The 22,941-nt window shown below is 32.5% G+C and overlaps 2 protein-coding genes across 2 annotated transcripts in view; both read left to right on the forward strand.

Annotated features, from left to right (window-relative positions):
- The window catches only part of LOC134724557 (TGF-beta-activated kinase 1 and MAP3K7-binding protein 1-like), a 381,784-nt gene that overhangs the window by 105,644 nt on the left and 253,199 nt on the right, over positions 1-22,941 (forward strand). The window lies entirely within an intron of this gene.
- The window catches only part of LOC134724548 (bone morphogenetic protein 10-like), a 31,521-nt gene that overhangs the window by 7,419 nt on the left and 1,161 nt on the right, over positions 1-22,941 (forward strand). Inside the window, exon 2 of the mRNA XM_063587640.1 lies at positions 14,277-15,007. Within this exon, the coding sequence (XP_063443710.1) occupies positions 14,277-15,007 (731 nt within the window). The remainder of the gene's footprint in view (positions 1-14,276; positions 15,008-22,941) is intronic.

Consider the following 22,941-nt stretch of genomic DNA (forward strand, 5'->3'; position numbering starts at 1 on the left):
AAAAAAGTATAAAAAAAAATCTGTGACGCGTAATTTTTTTTAATCATCAATCAATATAAAGATCAAAATATTTCAAAAATTACTTTTTTTTCCTTAATTTACTTCTAATCAAAGTTCAGCGAAGACCAGAACCAATTGGGATTAAAATAATCTTAACTGTCGATGCTAAACAGAAGGCCGCGATACTTTTTAAATGATATTTTATCTTAATTGCTACTGGGAGGGTAATATTTTTACAACCATCGAATGGTTTTATCTTTGTTACGCAAGAAGGGGGTACAATAAATTCCTGAGATTTTACAAAGATTTAAGGACATTATCTGGACAAAGATCTTGTTCATGACAAAAATAGAAATGCATCCTATCAAAAGTCACAATTTTTACCTGCACTCTTAAAAAATACCTCAATTTCGAACTTTATGAACTTCAGTTTTTTATTTGCGAGCGTTAATTGACCGTCAGAACAAGAAAGAAGAATTTTCTTTCAGGAACAAATTAGAGAAAGCACACGTGACGTTCGTATATCATATCGCATTATGTGTGCAAGTTTTGAAGTATATTCTTCAGCAGCCAACAATACTGTAAAGAATCAGTTTTTTTATGTTGACGTGTGTTTTGAACGTTATTCCTATTGTTGCATTGTTTGAGTAAATGTTAAACGATTAATTGCACTTTAGAAATTCAAAACCACGAAAACAGCTATGCTGGTTACAAACAATCCACAAACTGAAAAATGAAAACAAAACCTATTCAAATGAATGATGATCAATGATGGTACACGCATAATACCATGAATAATTAGATAAATATTAAAATTTAAAGGGAAGCTGGATTCAACGCTAAATGTATTGGTCATTATGTAAATATAAATCGAAATCGACATTGAAGAATGGAAAGCTTGGATAATAGAGGACTGTATATACAAAAAGTAACGCCGTTACGGGATACAAATTAATCGGACAAGCAATTTGTTGTAAAAATGATGTTATCTATGTTAAGAAAAAAAGCAAATTAAAGACAAGCTCACCCACCTATCATCCTTTCACTTTGAAGCAAACTAACACCAACTATTTCACATCTATTTCGATACAAGAAGTTTGTATTACGTTGGGTTTTTTGGCGTAAATAAATTTGTTTGCTTCCCTATCTCTTTCCCTTTGTTTGCTTCTTCATGTTTAATCAAATTCTTTTCTGGATGTTTTAATCTGAATTTAGTCTGTTAGGATCCTTATTTTCTCTGAATTTAGGCTTTTCAGTTCCCATGATTTCGTCTAAATTCAGGCTGTTTTGTTTTTATAATGATATTTTTTCACTTCACTATAAGATCAGGATGTTCGGTTTTCATGATTTCATCTACATTCGTTTCATCGAAATACAGGATGTTTTGTTCTTATTATTGCATTTGTCTCTTTATTTAATATAAGAAGTTCATGGTGCTAGTTTTTCATTATTTCACTCCATCCAAGTCACAATTTGTAAAAGATAAACCATTATAGGATATGTAAAACAACGGTCTTCAACACGAAGCATTGGATCACACCGAACAGAAAGCTACAAAGGGCCCCAAAATACTAATGTTAAACCATTCAAACGGGAAAACAAATAGTCTTAATCTATATAAAAAACGAGAAACGAAATTACATATGAACCACATCCACAAACGACAACTAATGAACCTCAGACTCCTGACATAGGACAGGTGCGTTGTTCATTTGTCGTATTTGTATGCTCTTTGTAAATTGCTAGCATCCGATTTTTCTATAACACCTTCATTATTATATTTGCTACCAAAATGTCCGTTTTAACGCCCATGTTTCGTTGTACTTTAAATGCTCTGATGTGTATTACATCTGCTAGTTTTCTCTTTGGGATACTTGTATTAATAATTTAAACTAGATTTATTCTCTCATTAACTGATTTGTATCCATATTCTTCCTTTGAAGAAAGGAACGATAAAACTAGAAATAAATTTAATCTTTTCAAATTTAACTGTAAGAAATCATCCAGAAAACTGATATCTATTTGATATTTCACTCAAACTACAAAGAACTTTCACTTTGTGTCTGTTAGGTGGTCAATGTTTATAACGTATAATAGCAAAACGAATTCACATGTAAACTGTTTACATTCTTACTTAAGATGTTAAATAACAAACTCATACCTGATCAGAAACGACAAGATGATCAACTATTTGGTATTTGAACTAAGGGTAAAAAGTAAAATCACAAAAATAATGAAATTCGAGGAAAATACACAAGGGAAAGTCCCTTATATACGTATATAATTTGTCAGACACTCAAATCAATCCATGTGTTCGTAGATAGTAGATGTTGTTGTGTCCTGTTAAATTGTTATACGATGATGACTGATGTTCCCATATTTTGACTATTTTATTGAATGTGACTATTTATTTAACGCATCATGTAAATGTAACGGAATTTGATGAGACTCTTATTAAAGTGAGAGGGTTAGCGCTATAGAACCAGGTTAAATCCACCATTTTCTACATTTGAAAATGCCTGTACCAAGTCAGGAATATGACAGTTCTTGTCCATTCGTTTTTGATGCGTTTTGTTTTTTTGTTTTTTGATTTTGCCATGTGATTATGGACTTTCCAAATCGATTTTCCTCTGAGTTCAGTATTTTTGTGATTTTACTTTTTCCCTAATGAAATGTAAAATTCAAAAGCTTGATTTATGAGTTTTGAACAGCGGTATACTACTGTTGCCATTATTTAACACATAAAACGAACGGATAACATTTTACATTTGAAATAAAATTATACGAATAACAAAATCATATACATAAAACGATCAATGCATTCTCGAATCCAATTCATAACAAATGCATTTCACATTTGAAAAACGTATGATGTATCAGGATTCGAGAACGGACAACAAGCAATATTCAAGGGGAAAATTTCAAACAAATTATGCTTATTATTTGGATGAAAAAAAATTCAAACATACGCCCTTTCTTTGAAGAAGTATAACAATCATGATAACTTAGAACTTTTATCTAAACCAAAATTCAAAATTAATATATCTGAACATGTTATCTCTCTTTGATTCATAGATCTACTTCAGATGAAGTTAATGCAATTTTGTATTGAAATATTGAAATATCATTATAGGGATCCTGCAGATCATTAAAAAGTCGAAGATGTTCTCGTTAAATTCATGTATATATAAAGTATGAGTGCGTATGCAACTAAAGAAGATACAAATACAAAATGGTTTTTAAAATGTTAATATAACGTCTTCATATATCTTTTTAGTGATAAGGCCTATTATTGATATTATGCATTCGTGCGCACATTTTAAATTATTAAAATGTCATTAAGACAAGAAAACACCCGTTGTTGTAGGATGAGTTTTTGTAAAAGATTATAAGACTGGAGAATTTCATGAAATATATCAAAAGTCATAGGTTATTTGGGAGAGGAAAACATTTTTTAAGACCTCACCCGTTTTTCCAAAGTTTTGTCATTTTTGACATTTTAACCAAGTGTGGCAACGCAGGGCATGTGTCGCTTGCATCACAGGAGACAATATCCCTGTCAATGTATATGACATTGCAGCAATAAAACTTTCTTATACGATTATCGTAGTCTAAGAACTTAAACCAATCAAAATATCGGATTTGATGTTTCGACTATTACATTTGTAAAAAGACTAGTAATGGTTTCACACTAGTAATTTTGGGGCCCTTTATAGCTTGTTGTTCGGTGTGAGCCAAGGCTCCGTGTTTAAGGCCGTACTTTAACTTATAATGGTTTACTTTTTAAATTGTTATTTGGATGGAGAGTTGTCTCATTGGCACTCACACCACATCTTCCTATATCTAGTACGTCAAGTTTTATGACTGGTGCTTCGGTTGGATTACATTCGAATCACCAATGTTTTGCTATTAACCTTGGTATATATATTACCAATAGATTCCAGAGATTTGAACATTGGTATCCAAAATTGTTGCCTCGATTTATTCATCAGTATAGGATAACGTTCCGAATAACCAATACTATCGTAAAACACTCGGTTTTAGTGTGTAACCCGGATGTGTTTTCTCTCAATTGTGTTGTAACTTTAAAATAGCGGTAAACCACTGTTGCCTTTATATAGTACAATATAATACACACAACCACCAAATGTAAAAAAAAGGCGCAAAACGCAGGTAAAATCACAAAGAAGACACACCAAAACAGCATCTTTTGCGTTTACACTTTAAAATGTTTTATACACTTAGGTTTCTAACAATTTAGGCACTAGCGCAACCTTAAGATACTAATTCGTGAAACACATGTGAACAGGACCATCATATACGACACAGTTTTATGTGACAAGTAACAAAATAGATGGGTCACTTAAGATTACTATTCATATAATATACATCATATGTTGAAATATGACCATTATAGGTAAAAATTGCGTGTTTTTTTTAAATTATTCATTTTGTTTTTTCATGAAGTACTGCAGATTTTCTTTATCTTTTTGCACAGTAGATTTTTCCACAGATTCTTAACTAGAATTTACATTAAATCTCTTTCATGATCCGGTACCAGAGCTTTCACGATCGTCTCGCAATACTTGACCACCGTTAGATATTCTTTCACGATCATTTCTCTCGTTAACCCGAATGACATCCGTGGAAGGGGATGTATAAAATAAGCAATATGGCTATTTCTTTATGATTAAATGTACCCCTCTGTAGTAATATTTTGAAGTTGGTATTACTTTATTACGGTATACTTGTTTCTTTTTCTTATAACTCATTTGCGCTAGCATATACGTACGTGCGAGAATGTATGTTTCAAATATTTCAAAAAGGATAAATTATTTGGTAAAAAATCTTATTTCAAATATTAATACATTTTATGCTTTTCAAATTATTCAGAAAACGATAACAAGACAGACTTGAACTCTCTTTGAAGAGGGGAAACATTAATTTAGAAATAAAGCTTATCTCAAAATGAATTAGCGACATGAAATAACCGACAAATTGATGTAATTTACAGTTTTTAATGAATGTAGGTGTTACTCATAACAGTTTTATGGAATTACTAGAATATCTTTAATAGAATCTATTTGTAATCTTCTGACTTTAGAATCGTTCAATATGAAAGGTCGGTCCTTTAAAAATGAACAAGTGCTGTTAAAACACCTGTCTGAAATCATAAACTATATATGTATGTTACTTTATTTTACATGAATTTTATAATGAATACATCATCATAAATCATTTTATTAACTTTTATCAATACTTTCAAAACAGAAAGTGCCTTTTATTTTACTAGCTAAATATTCGATCTCAAATTCATGTGTTTAGTTTTGATGTTATGTTTGTTATTCTCATCGGATTTTGTCTTATGCTTAGTTCGTTTCTGTGTGTGTATCATTTTAATGTTGTGTCGTTGTTCTCCACTTATATTTAATGCGTTTCCCTCAGTTTAAGTGTGCAACCCGGAGTTGTCTTTGCTATCGATTTATGAGTTTCGAATAGCGGTATACTACTGTTGCCTTTATTTCAATGTAACAATACTATGCTTGTACTTTAATTCTAAATTTGCAGGGTTTTCACGTGTATTTATCTAGCTACATGTATAATCTGGTCAATAAAAGTTACATTATCGTCATCACAATATATAAAACTGGCAATTAACTGTTGTGGTTAATAACATTTTAAGAACACGCGGCAGTTGGGATTAAAATCAAAAACTGGTTCGGCCGGAGTCAAACTGATGTTTCCGGGTAGAGCGATATGCTTTACTATGTAAAGCACAGAAAAACGCTAAAATATTTGTAACAGCACGGGCAACACTACGAGTGCAACGTGTGGACCAGGATCTGCTTACCCTTTCGAAGTACCTGAGATGACCCCAAGTTTTTGTTGGGGTTCGTGTTTCTTTGTCTTAAGTTTTCTATGTTGTATCTTGTGCACTTTTTTCTCTTTTGGCCTTTTTTTTAGCCATGGCCTTGTCAGTTTGTTTTCGATCAATGAGTTTGAATGTCCCTCAGGTTTCTTTTGCCCCTCTTCTATTTATGAGTGTTTCTGAGGAGAGTAAATTTAGCATAAATCCACAAAGACAAATTATTATTTAAGAATAACAATACAAATAAGAGATGTAAGCAAAAATAAGAAATATGCATGTCGATTTTTCTAGGTGATATACATTTTGGATGAAAACTGCAATAGCCTAATTTACAATTGTACAATGTATCGCTAGAAAGTATATCTTTTAAACAAATCTGTCTCGTAGACAATTCAAGCAATGTTAACGCCTAAATATAAGTTTTTATACTCTAAAGTTTGCTCTATTTCGAAACGTCCAAATCATTTAAACACTCTTTTATTTCTTTTTTAAAGATAAACATATACAACAAACACGTATTTTATCTATAGTATAAATTCGACACGACATTAATAACATATCGACATGTTTTAATTTCTTCTGTGTATCTCAGTGTTTGATAAACAAAAAAGTCAAATCGGTCACGATGTTTTATGAAAAAATATATGCTGATTATTTCAGGCATACAGCTTTGTAATAGAAATTAAAATTATGATTCAAAATTAGGAAAAAATGAAACAGATTTCTTGGGATTTTAGTTAATAAAAACTAGTTAGTTGATTCTGTGAATAAATTTACCAGTGTGATATTTTAAAATACAGTCACCCAAATTTTGTTTCAGTAAACCTGCACAATAGGAAGGTATGTACGTATTATTAACGTGTCTTCCAAACCCCGGAAAAAATGTTTGCTTCCATGTCCGGAAATCAGACGTTTTACACTGGAAAAACGTATTTTGCATTCGTTTATGAGTCGTTTCTGTTTTCTCTTAATTTTGAGATTAGACGTGGCACGGTACTTGTCTATCCCATATTTATGTATTTGGTTTTGATGTTATATTTGTTATTCTCGTGGTGTATTGTCTGTTGCTTGGTCCGTTTCTGTGTGCTGTTGCGTTTCGGTGTTGTGTCGTTGTTCTCCTCTTATATTTAATGCGTTTCCCTCGGTTTTGGTTTATTGCCCCGATTTTGTTTTTTGTCCATGGATTTATGGGTTTTGAACAGCGGTATACTACTGTTGCCTTTATTTATGAGGAGTTTTTGCATTTTCCTCTTATAGATGTGTTTCCCTCGGTTTTAGTTTGTAACCTGAATTTATTATACGTCACTTAACCTTGCATCAGTTCGACACCCTAGTTATTTTGTTCTGAAGAGTCGTGCAGAAACGATCGAAGGTGTAAGCATCTCTACTAAGCATGCATGATTTTTCAAAATCAAAATTGAAGTGTTTTCTTACGCCTTGTTAAAGTTTATTGCCAAAAAAAAACCAGAGCTTGGGCTCTTTAATAACTCTAATAATTTTGCATTTATTTTATATATCAGTATTAAACAATTACTTCAGATACTAATGTGCTTTGAAGATTATTAAACAATCAAGCAGCGAGCATTTGTAGAAACATAAAATTTATCTTGTAGTAATTTATCTTCAATTGAATTATGAAAAGTCTATCCTTATCCAATATTATTACATTTACAATATTGTGCAATCTCCATTCAGTTTGATGTTTTATCAGAATTAGTTTAGCTTATTCCATTGCAATTTGCTGCATATTATGTTAGTGTTACTGAATGCATTGTAAATAAAAATGAACTATTTTGACAATTTGTTTTGAATTAAGTTTCAAGAGGACGTTTTACTAAAGTATCTTAAGAGTTTGTTTTATTGTTATTGAAACAGCAGCATTTTAAATTTTGTGGTTCCTTTGTTTTCCTCTTAAAGATTATGGATCAATGAATAAGGAATACGAAGTAGGCAATCAATAGAATAAAGGTAAACTTAAGTAAACTAGTTTTTTTGCAAATAAAAGAATATAATTAAAGGTGTACCGGACTAACCTATAAAACATATAAAATATATAAATGATTATTATGATAAAAATCCACACTACCACATATCGTTAATTTTTAGTTTGTAATCCGGATTTGTTTTCTTTCAATTAAGTAATGACTTTAGAACACCAGTTTACTATATTTTACAAATGAAAAATAGACCACTGCTGTTGCCCTTTAGTGTTTCTGTTGTTTCGTTGTTTTCCTCATATAGGTGATGTGTTTTTGTTTTCTCTCAATTAATTTATGACTTTCGAACAGCGGTATACTTCTGTTGCCTTTGTAGTTATGATCGGTTTGCAAATGTTGATGTTATGTTCCAATCTGAGGTCACTTTTAAGAGTGGGATATGAAATTGTGAAATCAGTATTAAGTCATCATTTCATTATCGTTTTATTCATTTGATAACATTTGATAACATCAAGGTTGTTCAATCATTCATTCAAAGATGATTCCAGTATGGACGCCAGATATTCTTACAACTTCATAAGAAACAGTATTAATTGATGATCTGACTTGTAAACGCTATGACAAAGCCTTCAACGATCTTGCTTTCATTTTGCAGAATTAACTTTGATTCAACCATGCATTGCTAAATCATTGGAATTCATCTATGTAATTAACGTCAGAAAAATATTTTAATGTAAATTTATTCTCTTTTCTTTTTGGTGGGTGTTATAAGAGCAGAATGACATCGATTTTATTTATAAAACCCGGAAAGTTATATACAGCAAAAAAGTAGAATAATTATACCTACTGCAACTATAAGAAGATGTAGTGTTTATAGAATTTACAGTCATAAAAGGCCTTCAAAAATAAGATGGTCCATGCAATTAGTAATCCTAGTATCTATTCTGAGTATTGGGTAGACGTTTACTTCACCAACGATGTATTTCAGATATCAAATGTATACCAGGGCCGGATCCAGTCATTTTCAAAAGAAGGGTTCCCACCCCAGGAAAAAGGGGGTTTTCAACTAAATATATTTCTCCATCAATTACATTAACAGTACAAATATTACTGCACCAAGTGCTTGTTTTAACATTAAATATCTTGACTTATATCTAGAAAATTGAGAATGTGGGCCAACACGTTTTAACTGTGTTAGTCCAATGGGAATTCAACAAGATTTATATTCATCACAGCGGTCGCTTTTTGCAATGAAGACTATTTTATCAACAATAAGTACCTGAAATATGCGTTAAAATTATTTCAATACTTTAGTAGTACTGCAAATAAGTGGCTAGATAAAATTGCGGTTTCTCAAAATCCTCAACTTATAATAAGGTTGTTTGTCCTATCCAGAACATCTGCAAATATTCTATTTTAAACATATGTAGTGTAAATTTGGAAGAATTTTTTAGGAATTCAATAAGTAGATTATTACAATTATCAAGATCTTATTGGCACTTTCCTTTGAAGTAAAATAATATTAACTACTATTAACTTTATCAAAAGATATAATGCCGTGCAAGTTGATTCTATAATTGAAAATAATACAACTTATCATTCGAGGGTACAAGTAGTTCAATTTATTATCTTGTTCGTATGTGTTTTTAATTTTTTTTCGGGGATATTAACAGTTTATTACTATAAGCACCTGTTATAGGAAATATCCTGTTGTCTTATGAAGGGTTAATCATACCCAGGTGTATTTTTAAATTCCAAATGTACCTTTAGAAAAAATATGATCGCATTCAAATCATTATCGGTATTGATATTTTATACCACTATTTTTTTTATGAGGACTGTTTCAATAAGAAATCTATCAAACATGTTACTTGAATATCGTATTGGGAATGACAGTCCCTGTACTTGTAAATTACGACGTGCAGTCCATAGCCACGTAAACACGTATGTTCCATTCAAATCTAAACGTCGAAACAATACAATTATCGTCATGCAATACCATTTCTTGTGTTTTATTTCAAATATATAATGTTTTACACACATCAATATCATATCGTCTTTGTTTAACTGTTCTTTGTTTTTTTTTTACGTTTAACAATTATTTCCCCTCATGGCATTTCTAGTTTGTTTTCGACTTCCAAGTGTGAATTTGTGGTATCTTTCATATCTCTTCTACGCTTTCGTGAAAGCTTAAATCAATCTTCAGCCAATATTGAATCACAAAACATACAAAGCATTTAGGTAAACCCCAGACGGAAGTATATTATGTGTTACTAGTATACATTCTATTCAATAGTTTTAAACAAGAGATTTCTTTTTACTTTTTCATGATTCTGATTTGATAAAAACAATACTTTGACTGTCAATGATAACAACAATTGGTCCCACCATATAAACTTTTTATTCTTCTAGAACAACAGCATGTAGGTTCGGTGTAGAGTTTTGAAAAAACATATATTGTTGATGGTCTGTTCGCAGTGTTCACAATTTTTTTCGAAAAACTAAGGATTTTCTAATCCCAGGAATAGATTACCATAGCAATATTTGGCACAAAATTTTTGGAATTTTCGGTCAACTTTGTACTTGTTTGGCTTTTGGCTTTTTTACTATTTTGATTTGAGCATCAGTGAGAAGTCTTATGTAGACAAAACGCGCGTCTGGCGTATTAAAATTATAATCCTGGTACCTTTGATAACTATTTTGACAGCATAGTGATGTGTCTTTTATTTGACATACACCTTAGTTGACCCTTTTTCTGAGTATATTTGTCAATTTTTATCTAAGACTTAATGCATACTTAGAATGTTGATAAAGTAATTGCTTTCTATTGAAATGAATAAATTGTATTATTATTATCTAATGAGTTAAGCTTCTATTTTGAAAACGTTAGCTTGTATGTACGAAAAGTACAGATAATATGCAAATGCCATGGCCTAAAAAATTTCAATTCCATATTTTTATTTAGTATGGTAATAATTAACTTATTGATCTTACAAAAGTAACGATATTGGTATAAGCGTTTCCTTTCAAATATACTGCTGTAAAAAGATAAGAAACACCTGGTAATTACATGAATCAATAGATATTTCATATCAAACATAAAAATCAAAGACAGGGCTGGTCTACTTATTACAATTTTATTGAAATTTTAAACGTTTAATGATATTTGTACCTACCCAAATATTTGTCGATGTTTCCCCCATACTGACAACTGTGCGATCTACAGCAGGTATATTTTTTTGGAATGACTACAAGTACACGTATGTGTTTGAAAAGCAGTGAATGTGACGTAAACGTCGTTAAGATCATCAGCTGAGCAAAGAGGGCTAAAATAGATATTCAAAAAGTAATGCTTTTCTCCGATTGATATGACGTCCTTACGCTAAATCCGTTGTAAATGTACCGATTGATACGTTTGTCTGGGAAAACAATATTTGTTTAAGGTACTTACAGGCTTTCAGATACTGAAAGTACTCTATTGTCGGCACTTTGTGTCTTTTGTCCTTTTGTTAGTTTGTGTTTTTGTAAGAATAGGATGTTGTGAGTACCATTATAAAAAAGTGCATGTTGAATAAGGACTGATCCAAGATAGAGATCAAGAGAGATAAAATTCCTGGTTTGGCTAAAAACACATTAAAACTTTTCTGAATGTTAACGTAATGCTGGCATCAAAACTAGTTCAAATTTATGATGGCTTATCGGTTTTATTATGGTTAATAAGTTTTACCTAGGATTAAAGTACCGGTTTATTTAAGTTTTCTAATTTTCATGTCAATAACAATTTCAATTTCAATAACCACTGCTGTTACATACCAGATAATAAGAAACACCATTTGTTGTTTGTTGATAACACGCATAAAAGACATTACTGTCCTATAAAATTCTGAAAAATTCGTACACAATGCAAAATGAAAGTCAGAATGGCAATGGGCGATGTGTCAAAGAGACAAAACACCGATAACTTTAACGCAATTAGTCAGAACCAATTTCGTTTCGTTGTTATCAGCCGAGAACCCTTTCTCCAATTTATTTTAAAACTTTAAAATGTTCCAAACACTAATGCAATGTATACTCCAAGCTTTATATTTAAGGATTTTTATTTGTCAGGCGAATCATGCACTCCGTAATAGCTAGATGCATTAATTGCAAATATAGATACAAACTGGTTCAAATATAGATACAAACTGGTTCAAATATAGATACAAACTGGTTCAAATATAGATACAAACGGATTCAAATATAGATACAAACGGGTTCAAACTGTCAAATATAGATACAATCGGGTTCAAACTGTCATAATTTTGTTGTGTCCTAGTTCATTATAGTGTATTTTTCTCTTTCAAAGTTTTGCCAATTGCAAATCACCGATTTACTTATATCTGCACCCTTATAGATTCATACAAACCTAGCACAGACTTTTGGTTTAACAGTGTAATCCTAAACCCGATGGAAAGGGGAGACAATTATATACTTCCTGCGTTGAAGACCCATTTGTTGCCTTGAAGGCTTCGGCTGTTATCTGCTCTTTCGTCGGGTTGTTGTTTCTTTGACAATCAGGATATAAAGGACTGCTAACCGGCTATATAACACCAAAGAGTAAAGAGAGTTCTCTATTTGTCGGTGTGGGGTAATTATACACACTGCTCCGTCCTATCGTTATGGTGACGTTTAATCCGATATATTGTGCTGGTAGGGTGCCACAATTTATACTACAAGAACCATTCGATAACCATTTGAGGGATTACCGTAGATCCCTTGCTTCACACAAGACTTTGCATTTTCTTTTAATCTTCTGTATTTTTTAAGTGGCTTAAATTGTTTGTTTTTGTCGCAATCGATTTATGACTTTTGAACAGCGGTATTCTATTGTTGCCTTTATTGTTCTTGCCAAATTTGTGTTAAGTATTTGCTTGAAACAAACGAACAGAAACCGATCAAAAAAGGCGTTTTCCAGGTTTCTCATGTTTTCATAACATTTTCCTGTAAAACAAAATAAAACAAAGGACGATGAACCTAATTTATTGAGCCCAATCATCAAGTTTACCATTTTTTAGCACTTTATAAAATACGACAATATAAAGTTAGCAAGACATTCAACATTTAGAACATAATATACAATAACTTTGTAACATCTTACATCATTAGATTGAGAGATACCAGTATATGTAAACAGTTTTTTACCCTATAAAACAGATCTATTTTTCTGCTTTGTAGGTTTATATATGTGGGTTGTTACTATAATGTTCATTGTGTTGAAACGTGATTAGCATTTTTTTTTATAAATGACAAATGCAATGATTATTAAATATGTTTCTATTTATAATAATGCTATTACCTTATCAACAAATACATTCACAAAATTAAATGCTTTATTGTTGTCTAATCGGGCATCTGTATCAAATATATCGCCAGTAAAAAAGTTTTTTTTCTTTCAAAAATGCTGAAAGATAATTATTTAGCATGTTTAATAAAACTTTAAATAGATTTAAAACAATAGGCTTAATTTCGGATATTTAACCATACAGCTGTGACGACATCCTATTTATCCATTTGTCAAACGCGTCCCGATATGCAACTCTAAGGGTATTGGATCAACTAGTACAGTTTGTTGTTTGATATGAAAATGATTGTATGTGATAACCTTTAAGACGACTATCCACCCGAGTCTAAATGATGATGCTGTTAATAGGTCGCTGTAAGATTTATGCCCCTTTACAAATGAAAAAACATTGCTGCTTTTTTTTGTTTTCGCTCTCAAACATATTTTAGCCTCAACCAATTGTAACTTAACCAATACATAACATATGTTCATTACCACTGAAATACAGATCAAGTTTGAATATTTGAGGTGTCACTTTTACTTTTCTAGAGTTTTGCTCCCTTTCAAATGGAAAAAAGACTGAATTTTTCGTTTCTATTATCACCTCACTTTTAGCGTTCTTCAGCTATGTCCCTTTATAACTTTAAAACTTTTTTATGATATGCAAGCAGGATTACATATATATGTGTCCAGTTATTTCCTTAATTCCAAAAAAAATAAAATAACGAAGTATCTCAAATTTATCAAAATCGAAAGCTACGGATCATACGGAAATATATATATGTAATTCACCAAAGTTTCAGGCGAATATGCAAAAGTCCTACTGAGCTGGTAATACCCTCAGGGACCAATAGTTAATGGTTTTGTTAATGTTGGCTGTTTGGTGCATCATATTTCATTAAAAATCAACATTTATTTACAAGTACATGTACCAAGTCAGGATTAAGACAGCTGTTATCCATTGGTTTCGGGTGTTTTAGCTTTTGATTTTGCCATTTTGGTTAGCCTATAAGGGAATTTCCATTTAGAATTTTCCTCGGAGTTCAGTGTTTTTGTGATTTTATGTTTTACAATTTATCATTTCTTATTTTAACTAACTTTTAATAAGAACAATTCAATTAATTCATGCTTACATATTTTTTACTTCCAGATAACCAAATAGCATATTCAAATTCAATACTAAGTTCCGGTACAGCCACTCGAGTCCACACTTTAGTATTCAATATAACCAGTGTCTCACCTGATGAAACTATAGACCTAGCCGAATTGAGACTGTTTACATTAGTGGAAAAAGACCGTAACACATACATTGGTGTTGACAGGAAAGTTTCTTGTTTGGAAGTGCTATCCCATAATACAGAACGATATCGACTGATTGAGTCAAAACATATCTATGGTCGACACAGCGGATGGGAAACATTTGACGTCACTTCCGCTGTGCGACATTGGGTGACGGATATAAATATCATTCAAATTTTAGAAATAAGAATAGAAAGTGTTTTTCATGGTTTTTCAATGGGAAATATGGATATAAATGTGAAACATGCAAATAAGAAAGAACCACTTTTAGTTGTATTTTCTAGTGAAACAAAAATTAACGGACTCCATCGGACAGAAAGACACGAACTTGTTACACGGGAAATGGATTCCGTAAATGTCATATCTTCATCTAGTAAATCGTTAACAAACAGTAGCGAACATATTCATATCTCAAATAATGACGATAAAAGTGCTCATAAAACAGATAATTTAGATAGTCCTATTTTAAGTCGAGTAAAACGACGCGGAAGGAGACAAATTCCTTGCCACAGACGACCAATGTATATTAGGTTTAGTGATATAAATTGGGACAACTGGATTATTGCGCCTCATGGATATCAAGTGAGTACACCTTTGGCTTTATATTTTCGAAAGTGTCCTCTTTTTTTTAACGGGTATTTTTTTCATATACTAATTTATATTTAGCAATAAACAATGAACCCTTTGTTTTGCAATTCATTGCCCTGTTGTATTTTAAGTTAGTCTAGTCTAAGCAAAACGGTTGTAATATATGTTTATTTAACACTATAAACAAATAATTGAGCTAGTCACTATTTAAAAAAGATTGCTTTGGCAATACCTGTTAAGTGGATAAAGCAATACACAATATACACTGCAGTAAAGTAAAAAAAAAATGGCTTATTTTAAAAGTTCTTCTTTCCTTTGATAGATAAACGGAAAGTCTCTTGTCAAATTGCAAAATCAAAAGCTCAAACACACCAAACGAATAGATATTCCTGACTTGGTACAGGCATTTTCTTATGTAGGAAATGCTGGATTACACCTGGTTTTAAAACTAGCTAAACCTCTTCAATAGTACGACAGTCGTATTAAATTCCATTATATTGACAACGATGCGTTAATAAAACAAACAGATATGTCACGTTAAAAGGTCAAAGCAGTCAGCATTGTGTTATTTTCTTAATAATCACTAAAAAGCAAACAAAAATTAAAATAAAAAACAAAGAAGCACAAACAAATTACCATGACAGTACAATAACACAATGTCGGGATGTATAAGTACAGAGCCACGTCATATATGTATATCAAAGAAACATAAAAAGCCATATAGATTAAAAACATAGCAAAAATGAAAGACCAACGATTTGTAGATATTATGCTAAAACTTTTTAAAAAAAACAAAAAAACATACCAGATGGTTTACATAAAGCATTAAACATTGATTGAACGGTTTTGTATGTTATATGTCAAGCTGGCTCTGAATTACTTCGAGTGTGAAAAATATAGAGAATAAAATAAACAGTGACTATCGAAGATCTCTCATCAACACAAAAGTGTGTAAATAAGAAAAACTTTGAGATATGACATCAGACAACCACTGACGACATACCTGACTATAGACAGACACGTGAATAAGTGGCTGTTAAATAGCAGATGGCCTTTACAATTTATAGAACTATCTCGCTTTATAGCGTCGAGGTCGTTAGGTCGAGATTTTGCATTCGCAAGTACTTATTTTAATTGATCCATTATCAGCTTGTTATGTATTGTTTTAAGGCATGGAAGTCTGATACAAGTTTCTGTACTAAAGTAGTATGGCTTGAAATGTAAAAATATCTTCTAAGATATTTCAAATTAACAGTAAGGAAATTTTAATTATAAATGATAACATCTTTAAGTTATCCATAATTTAATTAATTAGAGAGAAATCGTGTTGATTATTGGACACACCCACCGATATGATTGTGTAATATCTTATTGAACGATGGATGCGCTCTAATACCGCTTTTAGGTATTCTCTCGTAGTAACGTAAAGATGCTGTTACATTGATTTGTACAACTAAAATAGAATTAGTTTTTCATGGTGTAACTTACTTGACATTAAAGTGATCTAATGATCAAACATTAACATTAACATCTCCAATTTAAATTTTTTATACCTTTATAATTAAGCTTCTTTCCCACATTAGTTCCCTGTTAACTTCACATGGTACTTTGAAGGCAGTAAACATTGCATACAAGTTGTTTTAACTTGACGAAAAATTAAGACACATTGTGGTTTTTAACAGTGAGGTCGTTTTTTGTTTTTTTTTTTACTAAGGGTTCTTGTTTACAGGATTACAGGCAATACAAAAATGAACTATATCCCGCTAACATGTTTAACCCCGCCACATTATTTATGTATGTGCCTGTCCCAAGTCATCTTCGCTAGCCAAGGGTTACGATCCACTCCCGCTCTCTTCGCCCTTGGCGGATTGAGATAACATTTCGGAGACACAAGGTAAGGATTTTTATTGGTTGCAGTCAAACTCACTGCATCCAATCAAAATGCGCCTATAACATGATCACGTGTAAATGTAGAAAGTGTTTGTCAACAATTACCACGTGTCTTTTGTGCAACAAGCCTTTACATCCCTAAACATACGACTATATTTAGTGAAAACTTGAATGTTTTTAATCAACAAATAGAAGTTCCTGTGTATGTTTCATGCACAAATGCATGAATGTTGACGTATGCTTCTATTTCCGGCTTTACCAAGTGTGTAGAATCTAGACGCTACCGTGTTTTTACCTCAAAATTGAAGAGTTCAAGTGCTACCATTGGTCAAGACTAATGTATTCAGAATTGGCGTGATTTTTATCTTCCGATAGATGGCGCAACATTGTTATCACAAATGTTGGCTTAATCCGCCAAGGGTGAAGAGAGCGGGAGTGGATCGTAACCCTTGGCTAGCGAAGATGGTCCCAAGTCAGGAGCCTGTAATTCAGTGGTTGTTGTTTGTTTTTTGTGTTACATATTTGCTTTTCGTTCATTTTTTTTTATTTAAATAAGGCCTTTTGTTTTCTCGTTTGAATTTTTTTACATTGTCATATCGGGGCCTTTTATTGCTGACTATGCGGTATGGGCCTTGCTCAATGTTGAAGGCTTTACGGTGATCTATAGTTGTTAATGTCTGTGTCATTTTGGTCTCTTGTGGACAGTTGTCTCATTGGCAATCATACCACATCTTCTTTTTTATATCTATCAAGAGTCTATAACAGAGGCACAAGAAGTATAGTTTATTTTTTATCTTGAATTTACAATTTGTTTCATAAATATATAGAAGGAATATCTAACCTTACTCTTGAACTTCAAGACAACACAGTTAGTTAATAATATCTTTGTGTTTGAACAAAAGAAAAAAAAGACACACATTGTCAAACACGCCAACTAAACCAACACACATAGTCAAACCCGCCAACTAAACCAAAACACATAGTCAAACCCGCCAACTAAACCAACACACATAGTCAAACCCGACAACTAAACAAACACACATAGTCAAACCCGCCAACTTAACCAACACACATAGTCAAACACGACAACTTAACCAACACACATAGTCAAACACGACAACTAAACCAACACACATAGTCAAACACGACAACTAAACCAACACACATAGTCAAACCCGACAACTAAACCAACACACATAGTCAAACACGCCAACTAAACCAACACACATAGTCAAACACGACAACTTAACCAACACACATAGTCAAACACGACAACTAAACCAACACTAATAGTCAAACCCGACAACTAAACCAACACACATAGTCAAACCCGACACACATAGTCAAACCCGACAACTAAACCAACACACATAGTCAAACACGACAACTAAACCAACACCCATAGTCAAACACGACAACTAAACCAATACACATAGTCAAACACGACAACTAAACCAACACACATAGTCAAACCCGCCAACTAAACCAACACACATAGTCAAACACGCCAACTAAACCAACACACATAGTCAAACACGACAACTTAACCAACACACATAGTCATACACGACAACTAAACCAACACACATAGTCAAACACGACAACTAAACCAATACACATAGTCAAACACGACAACTAAACCAACACACATAGTCAAACCCGCCAACTAAACCAACACACATAGTCAAACACGCCAACTAAACCAACACACATAGTCAAACACGACAACTTAACCAACACACATAGTCATACACGACAACTAAACCAACACACATAGTCAAACCCGACAACTAAACCAACACACATAGTCAAACCCGACTACTAAACCAACACACATAGTCAAACACGACAACTTAACCAACACACATAGTCAAACACGCCAACTAAACCAACACACATAGTCAAACACGCCAACTAAACCAACACACATAGTCAAACCCGCCAACTTAACCAACACATAGTCAAACACGACAACTTAACCAACACACATAGTCAAACCCGACACACATAGTCAAACACGACAACTAAACCAACACACATAGTCAAACATGACAACTAAACCAACACACATAGTCAAACACGACAACTAAACCAACACACTCAGTTAAACACGCCAACTAAACCAACACACATATTCAAACATGCCAACTAAACCAACACACATAGTCAAACACGACAACTAAACCAACACACATAGTCAAACCCGACAACTAAACCAACACACATAGTCAAACCCGACACACATAATCAAACCCGACAACTTAACCAACACACATAGTCAAACACGCCAACTAAACCAACACACATAGTCAAACACGACAACTAAACCAACACACATAGTCAAACCCGACAACTAAACCAACACACATAGTCAAACACGACAACTAAACCAACACACATAGTCAAACACGACAACTAAACCAACACACATAGTCAAACACGACAACTAAACCAACACACATAGTCAAACCCGACACACATAGTCAAACACGACAACTAAACCAACACACATAGTCAAACACGACAACTTAACCAACACACATAGTCAAACACGACAACTAAACCAACACACATAGTCAAACCCGACACACATAGTCAAACCCGACAACTAAACCAACACACATAGTCAAACCCGACACACAAAGTCAAACCCGACAACTAAACCAACACACATAGTCAAACCCGACAACTAAACCAACACACATAGTCAAACCCGACAACTAAACCAACACACATAGTCAAACACGCCAACTAAACCAACACACATAGTCAAACCCGACAACTAAACCAACACACAGTCAAACCCGACAACTAAACCAACACACATAGTCAAACACGCCAACTAAACCAACACACATAGTCAAACACGACAACTAAACCAACACACATAGTCAAACACGACAACTAAACCAACACACATAGTCAAACCCGACACACATAGTCAAACCCGACAACTAAACCAACACACATAGTCAAACACGCCAACTAAACCAACACACATAGTCAAACCCGACAACTAAACCAACACACATAGTCAAAACCGACAACTAAACCAACACACATAGTCAAACACGCCAACTAAACCAACACACATAGTCAAACACGACAACTAAACCAACACACATAGTCAAACACGACAACTAAACCAACACACATAGTCAAACACGACAACTAAACCAACACACATAGTCAAACACGACAACTTAACCAACACACATAGTCAAACACGACAACTAAACCAACACACATAGTCAAACCCGACACACATAGTCAAACCCGACAACTAAACCAACACACATAGTCAAACCCGACAACTAAACCAACACACATAGTCAAACCCGACAACTAAACCAACACACATAGTCAAACCCGACACACATAGTCAAACCCGACAACTAAACCAACACACATAGTCAAACACGACAACTAAACCAACACACATAGTCAAAGCCGACAACTAAACCAACACACATGTTATGCGAACACTTTCGTTCATTTCGAATTAGTTCTATATTTATATATATATATATATTACCCAGATATTCCTTCTATATATATATGTATGGTCTTATACAATGGTCTAGATGAAAAGATATCTGTTGGATAAAAATATAAACACATTTAAACTTGGTTGTATGTCTAAACATTATGAATAAAAGAAAATAGCAAACATCATACAGTTTTAAATACTAAAATTATTGAAAAAAATCGTTTAGTGTATCTCAACAAAGCTATATAGATAAATATGATAATATAGAACTGTGTCAAGAGCATTTTGAAGTTCTCAGATTTTTAAGTCATCCGTAATCAAAAAGCTATTTCTACTCAGTCTAGTAATTTTGTTAACTTTCAGATTCACATCTTTAATTAATTCATAGACAATGTATTTGTACTTTATTACCCCATAACTTATAAATTATTTTCTCACGAAAATAGATCAAGAGCTAAAAATATCTATCTATACTTAGTCTTAAGGGAGTCTACGCAGATAACCCAGGGTAGATAACTGTCTTGCCTCAGTTGATTTGATCTTAGTTTTTTGTATACCAGAAACTAAACGCATTGTAGAAGTTTTGCTAACGATATATTTTTGATTTATCAATTAAGTAAGGTTATTTCAGTAGACGTAAGTGGTTGTATCACCAAATTTCTCTTTTCATATATTTGTCAGCAATATATCTTCTTTTAAAACATATTTTATTTGCTCAAACCACGGAGGTTTTATATAATACTTCCATACTCAAACCAGACAAAAACAGACACAATTAAAACATATCTATTAATTCTTTTCCGCAATTTAATCAATATCAGAAAAAAGGGATAATATCAACATCTCCCACAGACTGAGAAACATCCATAAGGAACTACTAAATATAACTTCGTGGAAATAGGGGGGGGGGATTGTTAACATACTCCTCCTTGAAGTAAAATGATTGCTCCCTTAAATCTCCTTAGAAAGTAAATATAAATTTTGCCTTTACATTATAAACTACGATTGGTTATGTTTATTTATGTCGTTAGAAGTAATCCCCAAACATTTACAGTTCTATTCAACACTTTTGTCAACAACTTTATGTGAAAAAAATATGTGTCTTAATCTATTAATACCATAATTATAATAAACAGAAAATTGTGGCACTGTTATGTATATCGGTCAAGTTTATAAACAGTTTATAAAAACACTCGGAATAAACACCAGGAGTGTTCTTTGCGTGTAAGTTTCGCACGTTCTAGTTCCTGTAATATTTATAAGTTGTAAACAAAATAACGTATTGGTAATTTACGATGTTTAACTTTTGTTTTTGGGTGTTTAACATCTTACTGGATCAATTATCAAGCAGTAATTCTTCGATAAGTCGTAATAACAAATGCATAAATATCAATTCTTATCATATACTTTCATAAAACGTTCACTATAGATTAGCAGTTGAAAGCAGACACGTGATATATGCATTGAACTTAATATTTCTGTCATTTTGGACAATTTATGCACCATTTGGAAAATTAAACTTTAATCTTAAAGCCTTCCGAAGCCAATTCGTGCCGTGATGTATTGCGCTATACGTGCGCTTCTTATCTTTTATATTCAAAAATCGATATATTTTAGGTAATAATTTCGACATATTTTTACGCAAAGAAAAAATCAATATCATGCTACAGAGGTATGACCAAAGTCACATGTACTTGTTATATTTACAATCATGGCAATGTTGATATCTACCGGAATTTGGAAGAATGTAATCAAGCAATTGTATATTAGGTGACTTTGTTATATCCTAATAACAGCAATCTGATTTAAATGCAGATCCTTGTAGCCACGCTTTGCTTACAAGAATCGGAAAACCATCTCCATTCTACTTTCTGTTTTAACGACCATTTGAAATCCTCAGGCTTTATCGTAATGTACACACCATCAAAAATTTGGAGGCTGAAATTTCATTGGTTGATATAAAATTAATATGATAGTTTTTAAACTATGGTAGTTTTTAAACTATGGTTTAACAAATGCTTTGTCCAGACACACTAGACGAGTAGTTTCAAATAATGTGCTTTAAACAATGATCTGGACGGATAATTATCGTTTTTGACCCTGTTCTATAAAGCATGACTTCAACTACCATTCAAATATTATTAGTTCAAGTAATGTGTGAATTTTGAAACAAACACTTCACATTATATATAGATTATGTTTCCAAAAACTTAATTAACTTGAAAAACCAGTGAAATGTCTGGCTTTGCCACATGTTTTGAGGTACATAGTGCAATCGATTATCATAGTATCTGCTGGGTGTATCAAAGGCGTCGAAAGAATTGACTACAACTGAAGATTAACGTATAAAATTATCTAACATACTTAATGCGTTGTAATGAGCTATGGAATATTTCTTGAATCAGAGTTGTCGTTCGTTTACCCTTCGATATGTAATAATAATTAAGATTCGTTCGTCGCGAAATTTACTGAGAAACAACTTTCATGACACTGGCTGTTATGCAACAAATACAAACAATTATCCCTTGCAAGACTTGGCATGATTTCA

This window comes from Mytilus trossulus, chromosome 7 (genome assembly GCF_036588685.1).
Source record: "Mytilus trossulus isolate FHL-02 chromosome 7, PNRI_Mtr1.1.1.hap1, whole genome shotgun sequence".
NCBI classification, from domain to species: Eukaryota; Metazoa; Mollusca; class Bivalvia; order Mytilida; family Mytilidae; genus Mytilus; species Mytilus trossulus.